This window comes from Morone saxatilis, unplaced genomic scaffold (assembly GCF_004916995.1).
Source record: "Morone saxatilis isolate NCDOM2014 unplaced genomic scaffold, NCSU_SB_2.0 Contig12, whole genome shotgun sequence".
Lineage (NCBI taxonomy): Eukaryota > Metazoa > Chordata > Actinopteri > Moronidae > Morone > Morone saxatilis.
In genome coordinates, this window is record NW_023339674.1 from 11,002,240 (window position 1) to 11,023,664 (window position 21,425).

The 21,425-nt window shown below is 40.1% G+C and overlaps 2 protein-coding genes and 4 non-coding genes across 7 annotated transcripts; all 6 read left to right on the forward strand.

Moving 5' to 3' along the window:
- The first annotated feature begins 2,757 nt into the window (after positions 1-2,757).
- Positions 2,758-6,259, forward strand: nppc (natriuretic peptide C). Its single transcript, XM_035653844.1, has 3 exons — positions 2,758-2,979; positions 4,114-4,407; positions 5,799-6,259. The coding sequence occupies exons 1-2, from the start codon at positions 2,887-2,889 to the stop codon at positions 4,384-4,386; spliced, it is 366 nt and encodes a 121-aa protein (XP_035509737.1). The 5' UTR covers positions 2,758-2,886; the 3' UTR covers positions 4,387-4,407; positions 5,799-6,259.
- A 5,937-nt stretch (positions 6,260-12,196) lies between these two features.
- On the forward strand, positions 12,197-20,714 carry ncl (nucleolin). 2 transcript variants are annotated; one of them, XM_035653309.1, is made up of 16 exons: positions 12,197-12,353; positions 13,413-13,514; positions 13,619-13,739; positions 14,261-14,386; positions 14,731-14,943; positions 15,178-15,318; positions 15,910-15,993; positions 16,177-16,300; positions 16,761-16,897; positions 17,262-17,388; positions 17,755-17,891; positions 18,080-18,209; positions 18,573-18,715; positions 18,939-19,065; positions 19,397-19,701; positions 19,937-20,714. In XM_035653309.1, the coding sequence occupies exons 1-16, from the start codon at positions 12,336-12,338 to the stop codon at positions 19,999-20,001; spliced, it is 2,100 nt and encodes a 699-aa protein (XP_035509202.1). In that variant the 5' UTR covers positions 12,197-12,335; the 3' UTR covers positions 20,002-20,714. The 2 variants fall into 2 exon arrangements, with proteins under 2 accessions (XP_035509202.1, XP_035509203.1); XM_035653310.1 differs by having other exon boundaries at positions 14,734-14,943.
- Positions 14,497-14,636, forward strand: LOC118322479. Its single transcript, XR_004796456.1, has one exon. It is a non-coding gene; the product is annotated as a small nucleolar RNA SNORA57 (small nucleolar RNA).
- On the forward strand, positions 16,996-17,135 carry LOC118322480. The gene has a single exon (XR_004796457.1). It is a non-coding gene; the product is annotated as a small nucleolar RNA SNORA57 (small nucleolar RNA).
- Positions 18,324-18,456, forward strand: LOC118322470. The gene has a single exon (XR_004796447.1). It is a non-coding gene; the product is annotated as a small nucleolar RNA SNORA75 (small nucleolar RNA).
- On the forward strand, positions 19,106-19,232 carry LOC118322477. Its single transcript, XR_004796454.1, has one exon. It is a non-coding gene; the product is annotated as a small nucleolar RNA SNORA75 (small nucleolar RNA).
- Positions 20,715-21,425: the final 711 nt, after the last annotated feature.

The following is a 21,425-nucleotide window of genomic DNA, read 5'->3' on the forward strand; positions in this document are numbered from 1 at the left end:
ACCAAAAAAACATGATTTTATCCATACAAAGAAAATGTACTTTTGCAGACAGATGGTTTTTCCTTTAGAGTAGAGAATAAGGAGTATTTTGTGGCCTAACTGGGACCAGCTCTTACAATACATGTGAGTAAGGATGGGATGCGTTCTTTGTTTTGAGTGTGTGTTTGCTTGTGTGTGTCAGGATGAAGACAATATGTTTCCCGGTGAACGATGTTGGCCTGTAAAGATCAGGGATTGGCCGGTCATGTTGTTCATCTATAAAATGATAGGGGTTTCTTCCTGAGAGTTGCTGGCGGGGGACGGAGACTAAAACGTGGCTTAAATTGGTTTTTGCACTCTTTATGTACTAAAATCTAAAACAAATGTTTGGGTTGTACTACCAAGTGCTATTTCAGATACTTTCACACATTTGTCAGAGTATGGTTGTGAGGTGATATACTGAATATATGAAGTTCTTTGTATAACCAAAGAGAGATAACAGTGAGAGAGCAAAGTATGTTGTGAATGCTGACGTAAATAGGATGGCTGCTGCTTTCTATCACCCGAACATCACCTTTGCTAAACAATTCCAAACACAAAACCTGCCACATTTTTTTTAGATGCATGTTTCAAGGCTCATAGAACTCTAATGATAAGATTTAAACATGATACATCACACAGACAAATAGGGATTTATTGATTTACTTTCATCACATTGCATATGCCTGGTCTGCTGTGAGTTACGACTTACTTTCACAGGAATTGTATCGATCCCGTAAACATCTGACTGTGAGGGGTATTCACTTTTCGGCACAGCAAATACTGCCACTCTGTGTTCCAAAATAGACGGTGCTGCCTGTCTGCCTACAGCTCCGCTCTACTGGGACCACACTGCACCAGAATCACTCCACACTGAAAAAAATATCACTTGTTACTGACTTTTTTTTCACCTTAAACATTTGTTCCCCCTTTAAAGCGTGTGAAACAACCTGTCTGTGGGTTTATAACATTCTTCTCTTGACGCTGATAAAATAATCTGCCAACTGTAACTGATTTTAACATGAGGCCTTTCTCATTCTGCATTCATGAGTGCAGCATTTAAGCATTGTAAATAAGTTGAATTATCTCATATTAAAATATATGTCAATATACAGTTACATTGCTATAATATTAAATGTCATTGGGTAATTAAGCATTAATATCAGGCTAAGCACTATTAGTATATCCTTCTTTGGGGTTTTATCTTCTTGATTGCTGTGGTAAAACCATCTTTGCTCTAGGTTATACTTTTTCTTGTCTACACCTCTTGGTTGCTTCAAAGATTCTGAAGAGTCCACATAACTATAGATGAAGGGGTTAGTCCCCAAAACCCTTTACTGATATGTATTTAAAAAATCTTTAAAGCAAAGGGGGTCTTAAACATTTTACAATATGGAATCTTTTTCAGAGATTCCATGTAGCACTAAAATTATTTATACCTCCAGGAAAATATTCTGTTTTGGACCTTTATTGTGCTGTAAAGACAGCAGGGAATTACCTAAATCCAGGATATAAATATATCAGTTGGAAGAACAATACAGCAATATATATTCTGGATTGACATTGTAGTGGTAATTATTGTTAATCAAGGTTAGTATATATGTTTCTTTATAGAGCTATAACACCAATATAATTAAGGAATGTCAATCAACCTCCTTTTTGAGTGTGGGCAGGTGGCTGTCTGGACAGAAGAAGAAGCTCACACACATCCATGACGACCTCATGGTCTAAACACTCATCATGTGATGCTGTGAGTCAGAGGAGCCCCAGCATGTGTCTGTTTTGTTCTGCGATGCGACAGGTCTGATTGAAACGCACACCGTAAAATATCTCCAAGATCCACAAAACAAACCCTCAAGTCACATGTGAAGTAATGATGTATGAGTTTTTGCGCAGTGTGTAATTCCCATCCAGACACGTTAAATGAGGTTCTCTGCTCAGGGCGAATCATTTCTGTCGTATGAACCATCAGTTCCATTTAATTTTGAATGTGCCATGGTGGTAGATGTCATCGCTCCGCGTAAAGTCAAATTTCCAGAAACCACTTTGCGCACAGATGCTTAAATCTGATACGCGATGTGTTACACAAAGTTCATCCCTGTTTCTTCATATCCTTTCAGCAGCCATTCAGTTTCATGCAGACATTTTAAAATCTAACTTTTCTTTTTAAATGAATGAATGATTGGGCTGCAGTGAGACATATCTACTTTCTTCTAGGGCAATCTCGTGTTTAAAATATGTTCAAGAAAGTGTTAATTAAGATAATGACACTATCTGGAACGTCTGTGAAAATAAGGTAAATTCTTTTGAATTTGAATGTTCACTTCCTCTGTAAACAAAATATGTCATTCATACTCTCACAGTATAACATATGACTTGTTAAGATGTTTCGCAGGGCAGGCGGCTGGCATCTTTGAGGTCATTTCTCTGCCAAAGTCGCTCTTCAGCTCTTAACGCGCAGCCTTTGAAAGCACCTTCGATTTCAGCTGCTGCATCTCAGCCAGAGGTCTAAAAGTTAAAAAACTGAGTTTTTTGATAGCTCATAGGCTATCTCATTTCCTCCAAAGCCTCGATGACCGGAGCTTGTATCATTTAATTAATCCCTGGCATGACGTGCTTCGCGGCAGGTAGAGAAAACAGGGAGTTGGCGCGGAAGGAGGACCATTACGCAGGTTGGCATGACATCACCATGGGCTGGCTATAAAGCGGTGAGGACTAATACACAGAGTTAGAGGAGCACTTGAGGAGCTTTGGAGTAAAGGACGGACTGAAGCTTCTTATGTTTAACAGCTGATTGGCTGCTGCTTCCGTCCCTCTTTCTGAACTTCAGCACAGAGGAATCCCTTAAAGAATACAAGACTTGTCAAAATGAACTTGTCGTACTTGGTAGCTTGTGGACTTATGGTCACCCTGCTTTCAGTAAGGATGGGGGCAAAACCTTTATCTCAGGCGCAGCAAAAGGTAAGAAAAAGTCCCATATATTCTTATTTCTGAGAACTAAACCAGTTTATTTGCTTCGCACTATTAACAGTTGGAAGCTGAATGTTGCTTCAGGAGTGAACAGCTGTTTTGTGGTCCAGGCGTTCAAGACTGTTGTTTTACGCATCATGTTTCATAATTTTAGTCATGCTTAGCAATTCAGCAAGGGAATTTTTTCCCACACTCTGAATCTAAAACATCCAACATTTTTAATAAAGAGACAGCATTTTTATATTGAGTGATGTCTAACCCCTAAAGACAAAGTAGCTACAGAGAAAAACTCCTCAGCATTTGTCAGTTTTACCATTTAAGCGCCCAATGAAGTCATTTGACAAGCGCTCCAAAGAAACAAGAAACCAAAGGTTTTAGGTGAAACCATTCAAATTAAAAACGAAAAAAATGTTTCAGGAATATGAACGTCTTTACACAATGTAGATATTCACTTTCGACTTGGAATTGACATTTTACAATTGTTTGCCAAAATTAAACTACAACAAAGTTAACCGTTGTGCGTAAAATCACCATTACGCATAGAATTCACCTGTAGAATCAACTGTAATACCAAAACTTCAGAGTAGAGAAGGGTTTTAGTTATTGGCTCAGATGGCTAGAATTTAGGATGTCTGCAAGCTGCTGCCACAGTCTGCGTTCACACCAGAGGAGCGGGCTTCAGGCACCTGCCTTACGTGGGTCTTTACTGAAGGCGTGAAAACATCATAAGGAGTCTCAGAGCTAAACTTATAGTAAAAACGTACAAAAAAATACAGAACCCTCACTAGAAATGAACTGCATTAAGTGCGTCCTTTGAGGTTTGCATTAAATAACTGCAGCATCCTGTGGATCTAGCCGACAGTTTGTTTTTGATCATCAAACAGGACCATTATCTTTAAATCCCATAGCGCCGTGCGGCAAGAATGATAACATTTTCCCACTTGGCCAATGCACAATATGCACCGAGCTGAGGTTTCCCCCAATTTAAAATTAAGGATTGTGAAAACGGCTGCTCTGCTCAGAGGCACCAAGCATGCACATCAGTTTTATCGAAAGCATATCTCTTTGCACATCGTATGTGCCTCAGGTAGACATCGTTTATTTACTTTTTCAATCTGTGTCCAGTCTCTTAGAAGTTTGCTGGGCGAGGAGCTGGCGGAGTTTCTGGAGTCGGAGGAGAGTGAGAGACGGCTAGACGCTGTGCGCTCTCGGATACGGTTACTGCGCGATTTACGCATGGACACCCGGGCCAGAGGGATGTGGGCTCGTCTCCTTAACGACCAACCCGCACCAAGGAGACACAAATCCGGAAACAAGAAAGGGGGTTCCACGTCGCGGAGTGGCTGCTTCGGACATAAGATGGACAGGATAGGAACCATCAGCGGCATGGGTTGTTAGGGTTGGAGCAGTGCTGTGATGGTGAGTTTAAGTCACAGTCCCACTTCGCACTTAGATCTAGTGTAACCTGACTCACTGACATATAAATAGAGGGGAGGAGGGAAAGAGAACTAAGGGTCTAGTCCATAGAAAGATGGTGCAAAAGGATGGAGGGCCAGTAGGAAGAACATATGGATGATAGGAGGAAAGAAAGAAGGAAAAGGGGGAATGGGAGAATAATTGCATTAAATTTAAAAAAAAAATTGTCAGTGGTCTTTGAAAGACTCCATGTGAGTGACAAATTGATGGCAATAATAAAGAACAAGAGAGAAAGCAAGCGGAAAAGTAAACTTTTCTGTTTCTTTAAAGGTAATGGGTCTTGTGCGTAACTGAAGAATGGACAGGGGTAAAAGAAGGAAGGAAGGAAGGGAGGGAGGTAGGGAGGGAGAGAGAAAGCAAGCAAACAAGAGCCAGATTATCATTATTCTTGATGGTCGTCTCAGGACATTGTGTGTTTTGCATCCACGGTTAGTAGGCCAGTTTAGAATAAAAGTCAAATCATGGTGGCAGTGATACACAGTAAAACGAGTGGTGAGTGATGACCATATATTCTGTCAGATGATGTACGCAGAGTCTAGGTCAAGAAATCAGCTATATGCCATCAACCTCAGCTGCCTGACCGACTCTTTATATCATCAAACCTCGACCTTTAGTCTAGCAGTGTTCTCTTCTCCATCAGGAAAGCCCACTTAAACAGATGCAAACTGATGTATGGGAAACAATCTAGTGGGTATGTCGGAAGTTCACTGTTGTATTCATGCACTTCACCATGAATGTTTGCATCTGCTTTATCTAGAGACAAGCAGCATATATCAAGTTTAAGAAGAAGAGAGGACAGGGAGAGATGGGGGAGGGAAGAGGGGATGCAGACAGGCCAACACACACACATTATAAACACACAGCACCCTGTGGTGGTCAGGATCTTTCTGGGAAACCCATGTTCTTTACCGAAGTCATTTTAACAAAAACAACAAAGGGGCTTTGGTGGTGAATGAAGTAATGAGGAAGCTAGGTGACGCACAATTAGTCCTGAGGCTTGAGGCCTTTTTGTGGTTGTGGCAAACTGTGAAGCCCTGATGGGGGAGTGTGATTTTGTGACTAACTTGAGTGAGTGTGTGTACATGTTTTTTGATCAGCTGACAGCCGTCCTTCCGTCTCATGGGCTGTAGTGAATCGTAAATGTGGAGGTCTGTGTTAGTTAAAGTGTTGCCCTGACTTTTCACTTCGCTTAAGCATGAAACTAAAAAGTCAATGAGTGAATTAAATACTAATAAAACGGCTAAAATACGGAATAAATGAAATTGCGTGGATTAAGTTGTTGTTTCTGAAAGCTCAGCCTAACCGTACCTCTCCTGTTTCCTCTCTTTCTCTAGATCTCTGGACGATGGGTTTGGATAACAAAGGTTCAGTTTGTTCTCACCTGAGGGAAAAGAAAACTCACCAAGTGACAGATTTTCGGTACGAAAGTCACCACGACCAGCATAAACAAAGACTGAGATGACAATGCTACAAAACCTTCATATAAATATATATATATATATATATACATATATATATAATAAATATGCAGGTATATATACGTATATAGATATCTGTATACCATACAAATGGTCAGCAGATACAAACACAGATGCATACTACAAGATAGCGGACAATGGTGTAAAAACTACAAACCGCAAAGCTGTATATTGTGCTGCTGCTGCTGTACATTCATGTACTTCATCTTCCCCTGCATAAATGTATTTATGTTTAAAAAACTATTTATATGTTTATAAAAAGAGATATTTATAAATATGAGTTTTATTTATGTAACATTTTGAAAATGGATGCAAACTGCAGGTCAATTCTGTTTGTAACGTTTTTCTTTTGTCTCAAATAGTTGTAAATGTTTTCAAAAATGATAAAAAGAACATTCCATGTGCACTTACATGTATCTCTCAGGGTTTTATGTTTCATTGAAGTTGGCAAATTCTAATTACTGAACATTTTCTGCATGGCGTCCAGGTGAAAATGTGGTATCTTATGACATATGAGCATGTCAGGAGCTAAGAGAAAAGTATCCTACATTTCATATATGAAGTTCAGATAACATACAATACAGAAAATGGAAACATGGCATTGTACCATTACATTTTATATTCACACCTAGAATGACCTAGACTGAGAGCAACAGAATAAGATTTAATACCATGATCATCATCACAAATTCACATCACAAAAGTGGGCTAAATCCTCCAAAGCAGACATGTTCATGATGTTTGTGCAGTCCAGAGTATTAGCAACGATTGAAATATGAAGAATAAATATGTTGTCGGAGATGAAGAGATTCTTAAAGCAGAAAGTTTCAAGTTTTGTTCCAGTTAGTTTTTACTTTTTACTTCCAACGCTTTAAGTTTTATGATTAAGGTTAATAAAAACACCTATTTTTATTTATGCGGCACAAATCTAAAAGCAGAGTTTCCAAAGTCAAAGGCATAAAGTCTACAGAGTTTACAGAAAAGGACATAAATATGTGAGATATTAAAAGAAACAAACAACCAACCTGAGAATATAAGATGGAAACATATAAAGGCAAGTCTATAAAAGTGTGTTTATGAGGAAAACGTGATAATGAATTAGCAAGCTGAAGCAACTAAGACAAGCTGTTCCACAGTTTCATGGTATAATCACCCGGAAGGGAGAAGACTGCAGAGGAAGATCTGCTTTTTCTTCCCAAGAAAAAGATCAAAACTTGGTATTCAAATTTATTTTACCGACCACCCTTCATGATAAGTGTAAGTTACTGTAGTCACCTGTAGATCTACAAATTCAAATGAGTACAGCAAGTCCAGGTTACAAAGTCTACACACTAGTAAATGTGTCTGTGGTAAGCTCCAAACCATTTTGAAAAGCTTTTCAAATCTACTTTAACATGATAGTTACAGAATGCAAAAAAAGTGCTCAACCAAGTGACGATGATTTGCACCAATATACTCAAACACTAGAGGGCAGCATAGAGTTGAGGGAAAGAAAGACCTGTTGGGCATACACACACAAACACACACACACACACACGGATGGACTCCATTATTTACCAATTTATGAAAAAATATTACATTTGTAAAAGTCAAGTGACTCAATGGATGTCAATGATCTAGTCATGTTGTCCCCTGTGTGGTATTATTACAGCAGTGACATTTTATACACAAGTTTTTACACACAAAATGCAATTTATTATGAATTAAAATGAATGTGTCTCTCTTGTAAAGGAGTCACTGATAGATAGCAAGCCAACTCAAGTCAGATTTTACTTATATACAGCCCAAAATCACAATTTGCCTCAGAGGGCTTTGCAGTCATACAAACCATTTTTAATGCAAAAATAATACTGTTAAAAATAATACCTCACATAGTTGATGTCTAAATTGCAGGAACACTGGTCACAAAAAGATGAACCAACCACAACCACATGGATAAAAAAACGTCTCATAAGCCACGAGCAGGGGTGAATGCATTGAGCAGGATAGCTGCTCCATGTTGTGAGCTCTGTTAAACTGATATTTGTGGCAGGAGTGTCATTCATTTAAACTGCATCAAAGGCCAATATAAAAAGATAAATGTGTGAGAGCACAAAAATCCTCACTGGAGCTAGTCTGACTATTGCTCTGTATGGTTACATAACAGTCAAGGTATATGGTGAATATGTGAAACATTTCAATTCTCCCTGGCTCAAACACAGTTTCCTCATAATGTTCCCATATTCAAGATGACAATTCAAATACCAATCATTAAACTGAACGATGAAACTGAGTGTGTCACCCATTGATACCACAATGGATGGCTGTAATTTGTACTAAATTTGAGCCCTTTTTGGCATTACCAGAGCATTTGTACCTATATTTAGGGTTTTAATATCACAAATCACTTTATAAACAAACATATTTAACCCAGATTATCTTTCTGTCACTGCCTTTTTTTAATGCTTAAGATACTGGGTTTTTGAAAGGGGGTCCACACAATTGTATACAATATATGGGACCTTGCTCTGTCTCTCTATCAGATAAGGAGTCCTTGGCCATAAAAAACACAGAAGTACCCTGCTCTAGATTATTCAGAAGTATGTGTTTGAAACATTTGGGGTTTAATTGTTGTATAAAACATGCCTTACACAGATTTGTAGATATTTTGGTGTCTGTATGATGGTAACTTGTATGTGAAGCTATTATTTACTTGTTAACTCAAAGAACTACAGATATTCCTTCTTGTAAAAATAGCCCAGTATCTATATGCAAGTCCAGGAAAGAGAATGAACATGCTCTAAAGTATCTTTACTCTTGTTGTTTACTTTGGACGTTGGTGTATTATGTGTTCCTATTATTTTGTCCACCTCATGTGCCAGCTGTGACAAGTTGGCTCTGTTGAGAATTTGTAGAACTATACTGCAGTCAGTGACTCATAAGAGCAGACGGGAGTTTTTAGTATTTAAATCCATTAGTAATGATGCAAACACTTCCAGAAATATGGACATTTTAAGAAACATTACCAAAGATTTACCACTGTATGCTTTTAGCAACAATTTACATCCAAGTTTAAATCTTACTCTGGTCTGTTTTGGGTGGATTCTCATAAACAAATGAGCATTTCCCTATGATAAAGGAAAACCCCTTCATGAGAGTGTGAACAGCGCAAATCACATGATTTGTTGTTTGTCAGTTATGATTTGAGCCACTTTGTGGTCCAAATCAGATACAGGTCTGATTTTTTTTGCAAAGTGACCTGTGTGAACAGTCATTTCGGAATTCATGTGACTTTTACGTCACTCTAGATTCAACATTCGTCATGTGGGTCACTTCAGGACCTGTTTACACTGGAATCTAATATGGGCCATAGTTAAAACATAATGTACAACCAAACCAAAAAAAAAAACTAATCTTATTGTCATCATTGTCACTGTGACTGGGGAATGACAAGGTCTAGAACAATCTGAGATAAAGGGGCTGACAAGTGACAACTATGATGTACTTTGCCAGAAAGGTATATGACAGTTTTTGTAATATTTTAAGTTCAAAAGACATCATCAGGATCAGTGACATGTGATCTTTGTTAAGTGTTTTGTAGACCTGGAGTTCACAATCTACTATTAAAAAGACAATGTTACAGGTGATTTCCCCCCTACAATTGAATGCAAAAAGTTGACATGCCTTTTCAGTTGAAAACCAATGAATGAAGCTAATAAACCACAATCACTAATTAAATAATATAGGCTTTTTTCACTGTGAGTAATATGTATAATAAATGAGAGGTAAGGCTGGTTCATACAGAACAGTTTTCTCTACCCAGTGCTCTGTGATATAAGTGAGCAATGCTGCCTCTGTGTGGTGTTGAGGGTTAATTACTCAAATGTGCTGTTGGTGTCCCCTGGGAATCAGTTGAGTCTTTGATGAAATACTTAGGCCTGCTTACCTTACGCACACAGACACACACAAACACACACACTTTCATATACCGGTATACATATATGTGTGTAAAACAGGACAGGAACCGACTACAACGGAATTGACAGTCAATTCAATTCAATTCAATTTTTATTTTATTTGTATAGCGCCAAATCATAACAGAAGTTATCTCAGGACACTTTTCAAAATAGAGCAGGTCTAGACCGAACAGTTCCCACCATGAGCAAGCACTTGGCGATGGCGGCAAGGAAAAACTTCAGCGGTCAGGACTGCAGAAATCAGTCGCTGATCACTGGTGCCAACCTGCCATTCATTCAGGACCTTTACTTGTCCAGAGTCAGGAAACTCTCTCTCTCTCTCTCTCTCTCTCTCTCTTTTCTCTCTTTACCCCCCTCCCCCAACTGGTCAAGGCAGATGACACCACTAGAGCCGGGAAGGGTCTGTCCTAGGTTTCTGCCTCCTTAAAGGCATTTTCCTTGCCCCGTGCCAAGTGCTTGCTCATGGGTGGTACTGTTGGGTCTTGTAAATGTTATAAGGAGTTCGGTTATGGACATCTTCTATTTTGAAAGTGTCCTGAGATAACTTCTGTTATGAATTGGCGCAAAAACAAAATTGAATTGACATTGAATTAATTGAATTGAATTGATGATTGAAGTGGCAGGAGCATCATCTCACAACCTGTTCCAACTTCTCCCCTCTGGTAGGCGCTACAGAGCACTGCACACCAAAACAAACAGGAACAGGAACACTTTCTACACACAGGCCATCACTCTGACAAACAGTTAACTCCAGGCACACAGTGTCAGGAACAATCTCTGTACAATAACCATGGTAGCATGGTACTAACATCTACTGCACCTGTAAACGATTTATTATTTATTTTCCATTGTTTAAATTCCGTTTCTTTTTTAAAACATAAATACAATCAATACATACAATTCAAATACATCTACCTATGCTGTGTGTATATACTGAAACCTGCACATAAATATTTATTTCAGCATCCTTTGCACTATTGTCCACTGAGCTTGTTGTCCTGTTTATTTAAGCTTAGCCTGAGTTCATACATCGAGAGCAACGTAAAACCGGGATGCCTTGTATGTGTCCACATACCTGACCAATAAAAGTGATTCTGATTTTGATTGTGAACACACACAGAACCAGTGCCAGAACAGCTAATACTTGGTGACAAGTCCTTAAAGTCAAAGTGTTAAAATGGAAATTTGTTCAGTTCCTTGATAAATGGGCAGTTAACTGCATCCGCTGAGAAAGATGGACCATATGGGGAGATTGTTTTGTCAACTGCTACAATATTCTTGCTGCTGCAGTGGCTGTCCAATATGTGTTATCAATTGTTATCAATGATGGAATACTATATTAAGATCTTACCAAATTAAAATTTCTGCACTTGAATTTTCAAAATACATGTATTATTAGTAAAATGTAGCCTACTTAAACTACCAAAAGTGCATATGAACAGACATTGTTATGTTCTGATAGCTATAATCTCTGTTACTGATGTATTCATGATAAAGAAGATTTTAATTTTGTATGTGGTTGAGGTGGAACTATTTTACCAACTTTATTGTTAAGTAGGCCTAGTTCAATATAACCTATGGAGCCTATCATATTTTTATGATGATATGTAAAATCTGATCTGTAAAGTAACTGGTAATTTATGACAAATAGCGCTCTTAAATGTAGTGGAGAAGAAGTATACAGCAGCATTAAATGGAAGTATTAAAGTAAATGAGTGCCTTAAATTGTGTAAAGTACTTGAGTAATGTCGTTACGTTACTACACTTGGTAGAGTTGTGATCCGCGTGGTGCGCTACACGTGGTGGATGAGCGATGGCAACTGGCTCAAACCACGTGGGTCATATAAACAGCTGCATGGGGCATAGGGACACTTTGTGCTGAGTGGGCATGAAATAAATGAAATGATTTATGAAATAACGAAATTATGAAATTCTCAACAAATTATACTTCTCTAAACATTAAAGGTGTATGACTACCATGAGGAAATAACTTTAGTTTTTTAGTGTTAAGTTCAGCATACTTCAGAAGTCTTCAGAAGCAAAACATTATTTCATAAAAACTTTGACACCAACGCTTGACTATTTATTAATTTTATTTATTAATTTTATGTATTTATTTAATTATTTATTTATAAGTACTGTTAACAAAACTCGCTTGTGTCCGTGGTGTACTACATTTCACACACATCCCCTGCCTATGTAGGCGAGGCGCGGGCACGATGGAAATGTTCTAACTTGTGATTGGTGGAAACAGTCATGTGGGCGGGTCGACGTGAACGCGCAGAGCAAGAGAGTAACGAGCGCGTCTTCTACATATCTGTCTTTCCTGCCCAATGTCCCACCGAGTAGGCTGAGCCACGTGTGTTCATTTAGCTCTTTCGTTACTTGTTTCCAAACGTCCAGTTCTTTGTGTTTCGTTGAAACACACAACAGCAACATGGTGAAGTTAGCAAAGGTAAGACCGAGTGTGACGCCTATTTGACTGTTTAGGCTTTGTGCTATTGTGATAGAAAAGCTGTGTTTACGCATGCGGCCTTTTTGCGTGGAAGTTGCTGCGTACGGAGAGAAAAAGGAGACTGGCAGCGGAGGAAATGTCTACCCGTGTACCGTAACTAATGCTCTTTGTTGATTAAATTAACGGGGTCTGTAAGAGTGTGCTTGGTCGAGGAAAAAAAAACCACGATGGTAGAATTGCACTTAATACAAAATGTTTCCTCTCCGTTGTGATCGGCCATGTTTGTGCCTTGCTGCTGGGTTTTCTGGCCTGCTAACGCTAACACACTATTCAAGATGGCATTCATGCGCGTTCTCGTATTAAGCCTGGAGTTTAAAGACACATTAAATAAAACATCAACTAAACTGAATGTCACGCAGGTTTACCGAATAACTGCAACATTTCGTAGAAGGCCTGAGATGTATGCACCGTGCTAGTGAACGTGTGGTTGGGTTAATTGTTAGCATTAGCGCGGCAGTACGAATGAAGCGCTGACGCTTATTTCCGTCGAGATGTTACCACAACGGCGATGTTGGTTACGGTTCACGGTGTTTCCTGGTTTTAAAATTTAGCCGACTGCTTGTAGCATAGCTTATTGCTCCGTTTTCCGCAGCCGACTGTAACAATGTGTTCACCATGCGTTTAAAGGTTTGTCTGCTAATGGCAGGATTAGCCGACATGCTAACAGCCCGACCTCCTGAGCTCCACGTGGGTTGTGCGCCTGCTCGGAGTGACACACGAGGTGAAAAACCCAAACCGAGTAACCTGATTACCGCCCATACAGACGGTTATCAGCAGCGTGTCTCGTGTTTGACTTACGTAAATCGGCAAAATGATTAAAACGTCAATTTCCTTTGAATTTCGGGTGTTTTTTACTCTGAGGTTGGGGATCCCAATGTGAGCAGAGATGCTGAAGCAGCCTGCCTGTTTGGAGTACCACACAACTGGATTTGAATTGTGCGTCCTGTGCTTTGACTAGTGCGAGTCAATTACATTGTTGTATTTTATCTCTTTTCACAGGCAGCAAACAAGCAGGCAACTCAGAAGAAAAAAGCCCCTCCACCCCCCAAAGAAGTGGAGGAGGAATCTAGTGAAGAGGAAAGCAGCGATGAGGAAGAAGAGGTACGGTATATTTGAGTTTCAGTCTTATCCGTTGCGGGGTATTCCCGCACATTTAAAGCAAACCAAATGCAGATTTTTAACCGTGTTCTGTCTTTGCATTGCAGGCACCTCCACCTAAAGCAGTGAAGAAAGCCGCTCCAGCCAAAGCCGCCAAAGCCGCCCCAGCCGTTAAAAATGGCACTCCTGCCAAAAAAGCAGAAAGTGAGGATGACGACGACGATTCTGGTAGGCAATTTCATTTGATACACGTGATTAACATCTCACCACAAGGTCCATTTAGTATCTATTCTGGAGCTTTTGACAATATTGTTCTTTCCTGAAAGCAGTTTGTATACGGGTCACTTAATTGCATCCATCGCCTGTGATAAGATAGCTGTTTTCCAGTCTGTAGCAACTGGAAAAAAAAAACATTAAAATGTTTTAAGAGTAAATCCGTTTGGGTGTACAATCCAAATGTATGGGGAATAGTGACATGCTGATCCTGATGTATAAAATGGATTAGGCATTAGTCAGACATGATGAATGCACAAAAGGTGAATTCTGTGACACGTTATACCACTTAAAATGCAACATCATAAATCCTGTTATACTGTAAAATCTGCAGTTAATACTGTAGATTTTACCGCTAACCAGGAAGTAAGGTTGAATAACATATCAATACATCCACTCACCACTACTGTTGATTTTTTTTTGTTGTCATATTCCAATTGGGTATAATATAATTTGGTATGGTCTTCAACCTACAGAGGAGGAGTCTGAGGAGGAGGCCCCACCACCAAAAAAGACCCCTGCAAAAGCAGCACCGGCTAAACCCAAGGCAGCCCCTGCAAAGAAGGCTGAGGAGTCAGATGATGATGACGACGATGATGATGGTAAGAAAAACAGCATTGCAGACTGCAGAAAAACTTAATTTTGCATGATAATGTTCATTTTTTTATATAGAGCTGCTTATTTTATTTTTTGAAAAATGACTGCATAATCCCCTCCATTTCTTGGCATACATGTGGTTGTTTAGTACCGGTGTGTGTAATGTACGGAGGAACAGTAAATGCAGCGCTATGTCTTCGGTACCGGTGTGTATTTGATGGTCTGCCGGTTCTATCCTCAATCGCTGTTACATTCATGATTTTTAGCTTCTGCCTCTGCAGATTTCTTCCAAATGAATTATCATGCACTTTTTTTGTTGAAATTCACTGTTTTCATGTTTATTGTCTAGAAGAGTCAGAAGAAGAGGCCCCACCACCCAAGAAAGCAGCAAAGCCTGCTGCCAAGCCTGCAGTGAAAGCTCAACCTGCAAAGGAGTCCTCTGATGATGAAGATGAGGAGTCAGAAGAAGAGGCCCCACCTCCCAAGAAGGCTGCTCCAGCTAAACAAGCTGCAAAGGCCAAAGCTGCCAAAGAGGAGTCCGACGATGACGACGATGAAGATGGTTAGACTGCGACTTTTTTGATTACTTGTCTTGTTTTTCAATGTTGGTGATAGTAAGTCAGTATAGAGTCGCTGACTTTAGCTACAGTCTTGCAGTATGATGATCAACAAGGGACTTAATACTGATTTTGTATGATGTCACCTTACATACAGATCTGATGCAGGTTAATGGCAGGGGGTCATGGTTTGATTTTGGTCACAATTGGAATGACTAACATTGTTTGTGGCTCTTCAGACTCTGAAGAGGAGATGGACACCACCCCTGCTCCAGCAGCCGCAAAGGCGAAGAAAGCAGGCATGGTGAAGGCCAAGGAAGAGTCGGAGGAGGAGGACGACGACGATGACGACGAAGACGATGACGACGATGAGGAAGATGGTGAGTTTGGTGACGGAGAAATTGAATGATCACTAGCCAAAATATTCTAAATCAATCTAATTTATTACTTAGTTTTAATAGACTGCTCAGTCTTGAAATAGATTTCCAATCTGTGTAAAGGCACTTTAAAATATTTATTTACATTATAAATTATTTTAATATCACCACGGGTGAAAACGTTCAAAACATGGCTGAACTTAAAGAATTGCCATATTGATAGAGAAGACCCAATGAAGGCAGAGTAACCAGACATTAAGGTTTCTGCTTCATCCGCCTCGGAGTATCACGGTTCCCATACTGTTGCTTGACTGGCTCAACAAAAAATGGCAAATATACACCATAGGACAAACAGGACAAATTACATGGTACACGACATGTGGAAAGGAGACAAATTCCAAAAGTACAACCAGTGCACATATTTTAGACAAACAATTCAGTGTTTAATCAAATGAAATAGTGATGACTGAAACATTATTTATGCTAACCCTTTAGTACAGTTTAAAACGATCTGCATTTTCCAGACCTTTCTCTGTCTTGGCAGAATCAGTGTCTGTGAATTTTTAATATAATGCAATCCTCTTGTCTCTACAGATGCCCCAGTGACTCCTGCAAAGAGGAAGGCAGAGGGCAAGAAGGACACACCTCCTGCCAAGAAGGCGAAGTCAGAAGGCGAAGGTAGGAATAAATGCACCTGCCTATACGTCAAACTTCAGAATATTTATTATGATGATCAACAAGGGACTTAATACTGATGTGTGATGTCACCTTTTTTATTCTGAACCTTTGCGGCATAATTCATGGGTTAGATACAATAACAATACATGAAACTCAGTGGACATTTTCTCTCCCATTCATCAGGGTTTTGTCTATTTGTTGGAAACTTGAACTCCAACAAAGACTTTGAAGAAATCAAAGAATCCCTGAGAAAATTCTTCACCAAGAACGAACTTGAGGTCACCGATGTCCGGTTAGGTGGATCCAAGTAAGTGATACATTTTATTTTTTAAATGATGAAAATGGTGCCCAAATCCTGCTTTATCTCTATTTTTCAGTGCCACAACAAAAGCATAACTTAAACGAGTACAGATAAAATGCCAGTGCTACAACTCTAGACTACAACTCTTAAATACAGTGACAAAATAATGTAGACATTGACTGACCTGTTTAATTAGGTCAACATCTGCAGTGATAACAATCTAGTGTTCACTGCAAGCTGTCAAAAATTGTTTAAGTTTATTTATCTGTTACAATTTTAATTCTCTTGATGGTGGTCATTTTTTATATTGCACTTTACAATGAATCCCCCCCAAAATGGTGAAATGAATCTGTACAGGCAACCAAAGACATTTTTTTTTCAAACCCTGGCATGTCATGATGTTGGAGCGTTTTTTCCTGTCTGAAGCAGGAATGTGTAACGGTTTTTGCACGGCTTGCCTCAACAGGAAATTTGGCTATGTGGAATTTGCATCTGAGGACGACATGCAGAAGGCACTGGAACTTAATGGCAAGAAGGTCATGGGCCAGGAGATTAAGTTGGACAGGGCCCGAAGCAAGGACAGCTCACAGGAGGGCAAGAAAGGTAAGATACCCATACTGACATTGACATTTGTCCCACAGAGAGAGGGGTGCAGACAGTCTCCTTAAATTTTTGCATTCTAACTTTAAATTGCCACACAACCTCCATTTCTTGGCATGCATGTGGTTGTTTAGTACTCATGTGTGTAATGTACGGAGGAACAGTAAATGCAGCGCTATGTCTTCGGTACCGGTGTGTATTTGATGGTCTGCCGGTTCTATCCTCAATCGCTGTTACATTCATGCTTTTTTTTAATTTTCTGCACATGTGCCTGTGTATGTCATGGGAAAGTTGCTAAAGTAAAAAAAAAAAAAGATTGAAAAGAAGTGAACCAACAACCAAACTGACTTTGACATTTGTCCCACAGAGAGGGATGCACGCACACTGTTTGTAAAAAACCTTCCCTTCTCCGCAACTGCTGATGACCTGAAGGAAGTCTTTGAAGATGCTGTAGATGTCAGGTTACCTCCAGGCCAGAACGGTTCAAACAGAGGGTAAGAACAAACCAGAGCTTAATAGAGACAAAGTAATTGTTAGGTTATTCTCTTAAACAGATGACACTGCTTGGTAGAATATACAAGTAACACAAAAGTTCCAAACGAGTCCTTCCAACTAATCTTGGATGAGAATCCTAGACAGTGTGGGAAACTTACTAATGTATAGGCTATAGAGGACGGATGTTGGTTGTCCACCAGTGTTCGTCACAATATTCTAAGCAACCAACTACTTTGTACCATGCAGTGTATCTGATTTTCATCTCAAAGTGCTAAAACTTGCCATTCATGTAAAGCTGACCAGCAGTTTAGTTGGTAATATAACACTCATGTTCCAGACAAGTAATCTCTTTTCTCCTGTGACAGCATTGCCTACATCGAGTTCAAAACTGAGGCCGAAGCAGAGAAGATGCTGGAGGAGGCCCAGGGAGCTGACGTACAGGGGAGGTCCATCATGGTTGACTTTGTTGGAGAAAAGAGCCAGAAGGGGGGCAAGGTGGCAGGTAAACGCTTTAAACATCTTGTACGGTTACGAAGCTAGCGTTGGTATTTAAACTGAGACTTAAGTAAAGCTGTTGCTTGTGTGCGTTCGTTAATTACCCAGTGATTATAGCAGATCAAGATGGTAGAATATAAAAGCTTGTCTTCATATTCATCTCACCAGTATCCTTTGTTCCCTCTCTCCATGTAGTGGCCGGTGCAGCCAGTAAAACCCTGGTAGTGAATAATCTGGCCTTCAGTGCCACAGAGGAAGTCCTACAATCCACATTTGAGAAGGCTGTCTCTATAAGGATTCCACAGAGAGATGGCAGACCTAAAGGGTAAGTAATCTGTGTGGCATATTAAAACTGCATTGATGGGTTCAGGAGGGTCTTCTAGCTTTCAATGGGCTGTGAATTTCCATCCTTAAAACGGGTCAAATCTCAAACTGCTACACCTTCTCATGAGCTCCTCTTAATCTTACTCGTGATTATTATGGATTCGCACGAGAAGCAGAGCCAATGCACAGTTAGAACAGACTGACCCTACCCTCATATGGGTGTTGCCTATGTCTGCTGTGCAACAGGTAGAAATGTTTAATTGAGAATGCACTTGCCAAAATATTAAGAGATTGGAACACCTGTTGTGTTAAACAAGACTTGGTTTGAGGTTACCCTTTCCTAATGTTGTACGTCTTTCTTTAGTTTTGCTTTTGTAGAGTTTGAGAGCACCGAGGATGCCAAGGACGCCCTGGAAAACCTCAACAACACAGACATTGAAGGCCGGTCGATCCGACTGGAGTACAGCCAGAACAGTGGCGGGAGAGACGGAGGCAGAGGAAACTCAGGTAGGTTTTCAAACTTTGAATATTATCCCAGGTTGGACTTGAAGGTGCATGCAGGGCCAGCTATGATGAAAGCTTGACCCATCCTGAAACTCTGTGATGACTGCAGGATAGTCAAGTCCTGTTCTGGTCTGTGAAGAAGTTTTAGCTTGGAGTATTTGTGTTAGTCCACATTTTCATTGCAGTCATAAAAGCCACAGTTTTAATGACTTCTCTCTGCCACCAGGTCCAACAAAAACCCTCTTTGTCAAGGGTCTCTCCGAGGACACGACAGATCAGACCCTGAGGGATTCGTTTGAGGGCGCCGTAGCAGCCAGGATAGTCACAGACCGAGACACAGGGTCATCAAAAGGGTAAGTTTGTAGAGTTGTAAATAGTTCCTCGGGCTGTTCACTCTTCTCATGAGTGCCGCTCTGTCCAGCAGTGACAGTGTACGGATTCCCATGAGAAGTAGAGCAAACTCGCAGTTTAACAGGCAGCTACCTCAGTAGCAGTTGCCCATGTCTGATGTGATACAAAATCAACACAATATGGTTGATTGGTACTTGAGAACATCAGTTTAGGTATAAAATAAATGTTCAAATTTGATCCGATTATTTAAACCAATCACATTATTTCATCTTAACATTTAGTGAGCTTCCACTTGCCTTTTTAGTGAAGTTTTCTTCTTCCTTCCCCCTGCAGTTTTGGCTTTGTGGACTTTGACAATGAGGACGACTGCAAGGCAGCCAAGGAGGCCATGGATGACGGCGAGATCGATGGCAGCAAGGTGACCCTGGACTACGCCAAGCCCAAGGGTGAAGGCGGCTTCCGCGGCGGTCGAGGTGGTGGTGGATTTGGCGGTGGATTTGGAGGCCGTGGTGGCGGCAGAGGAGGCCGCGGCGGTTTCGGAGGCTTTGGAGGCTTCGGCGGTCGTGGTGGTGGCGGCAGAGGAGGAGGAGGAAGGGGAGGCCCTCGTGGAGGTGGACGCGGACGTGGCGGTTTTGGAGGTAAGAGGAAATTATTTACTGTTTGCTTAGAGGGGGGGAATGTTGAAATGAAGGGAAAGGCAGTACTGTCCTGAGGTTTCATGGTTTTCATAAGCCGAATGACAAAGTTATGGAGCTGATGTGGGGTTGTGATTAGATTTATTTTTTTATTTTTGGTTCAGGCTGGATCATACTTAAGTCCTTCAGTTGTAATGATTCTGGCCGGTAAACTGTTTCCTTTCCTTTCTCATTCTAGGTGGAAGAGGTGGCGGTGGATTTGGAGCTAAACCCCAGGGGAAGAAAATCAAGTTTGATGACTAAATCCTTAGTCTATTTTACTTTTCGAATGGACTCTGGTTTCATCACTTTTCAGAGCTTTTGGACATTCCAGAAAGCGTCATTGATATATATTTAACTGTTAATGGGCATTTTAGCCCTTTATTTAGACCCCTCAAACCTTCCCGACCCCTCTGTGCCAGACTGGTACTTTTGACCTTCTCAGCTCAAGTGCTACGTGTTAGTACTGAATGTCCCTAATGCAAACCTGCACCTCTTGCCCTCATTAGCTTACTTGCTTTTCTGAAGGAGTAAAATGGAATGGGTCTGGCAAACAAGTTTGCTGTGAAAAATACGCTCGTCTTTGTCAGATACATTGTGTAAATTTAAACAGTTTGTATGATTTTATTTTACCTTTTGTAAAAAAAAAAAATTACACCTGTATCCATATGGTCTTTGTTTTTGTTTTTATTTTGTTGTTTAGTTTGCTTTAGGTGCCAAGTTTTACTGTAATGTGCAAAGCATATTTTGATAGAAGATTTGAGTCAGTGCTCTAGAGTTGGGTGTTAAGAAATATGGCAAAGATGTTCTGTCATGTTGTTTTGGTGGGGCACAGTCAGTGTCTGAGTCAGAGGATGAAATACCTCTTATGTATGTAACATAAAAATATTTGTAGTGCATTGACTAATTTTTTCCCATCTGAGAATCTCAAGATTTTCACGTGATTAAATAAAATCTTGTAGGTGGTGATTTTTAAATGTCTGTTCTTATTGCGCCATTGAATTCTGCATTGAAGTATCAGCAGGGTCCCTCAATATCATGGAATGCAGAGCATGAGTAACCGTACTTGGCAACTGAACAATGACTGAGCTACTTTATTGAATGCAGCTAGTGGCATCTAATGTCTAAACAACAAATCTGTTGATAGTTGTTTCAGCTATGATAATTATGGAGGCTGGTATTGCATTGTATAAGTGTCTATAATATTGTCCAACCCAGCTGACATAAAAAAGGAATTGACTGATTATTTGAAATAGGCTTTCTATAAGTCTGCCAGTAATGATTTGTGACCACACAAATGTAACCATATGTAGCCTTTCTTACAAATAAAAAAAATGCTGCATCACTGTTAGGTCAGCTGAAAATAGTTAATGGATGATAACTCCTTTTCTCCACCAGGTGGCAGTCCCGTTTGGGAAGCACTTTGAGTGTAGCAACACCTTAGACAATGGCCAGTGTTCTGTTGATGGGGCGCTGTGCATACTGAGTATACTTATATGCAAGTGATGCTAAATTGGGCATTGATGGACTTTAGATTGACCGACGAATGTGACATCTATGAAGGCTTGAATGTTATTCTGAAATTACAATTTAAAACCGACATATCTGCAGTCTTATTCAGGCTATTTACAGAACTGTGGTATTGAACGGACAGCCTTACAAATGCAGATTGGTCTGTGGAGCTTTGC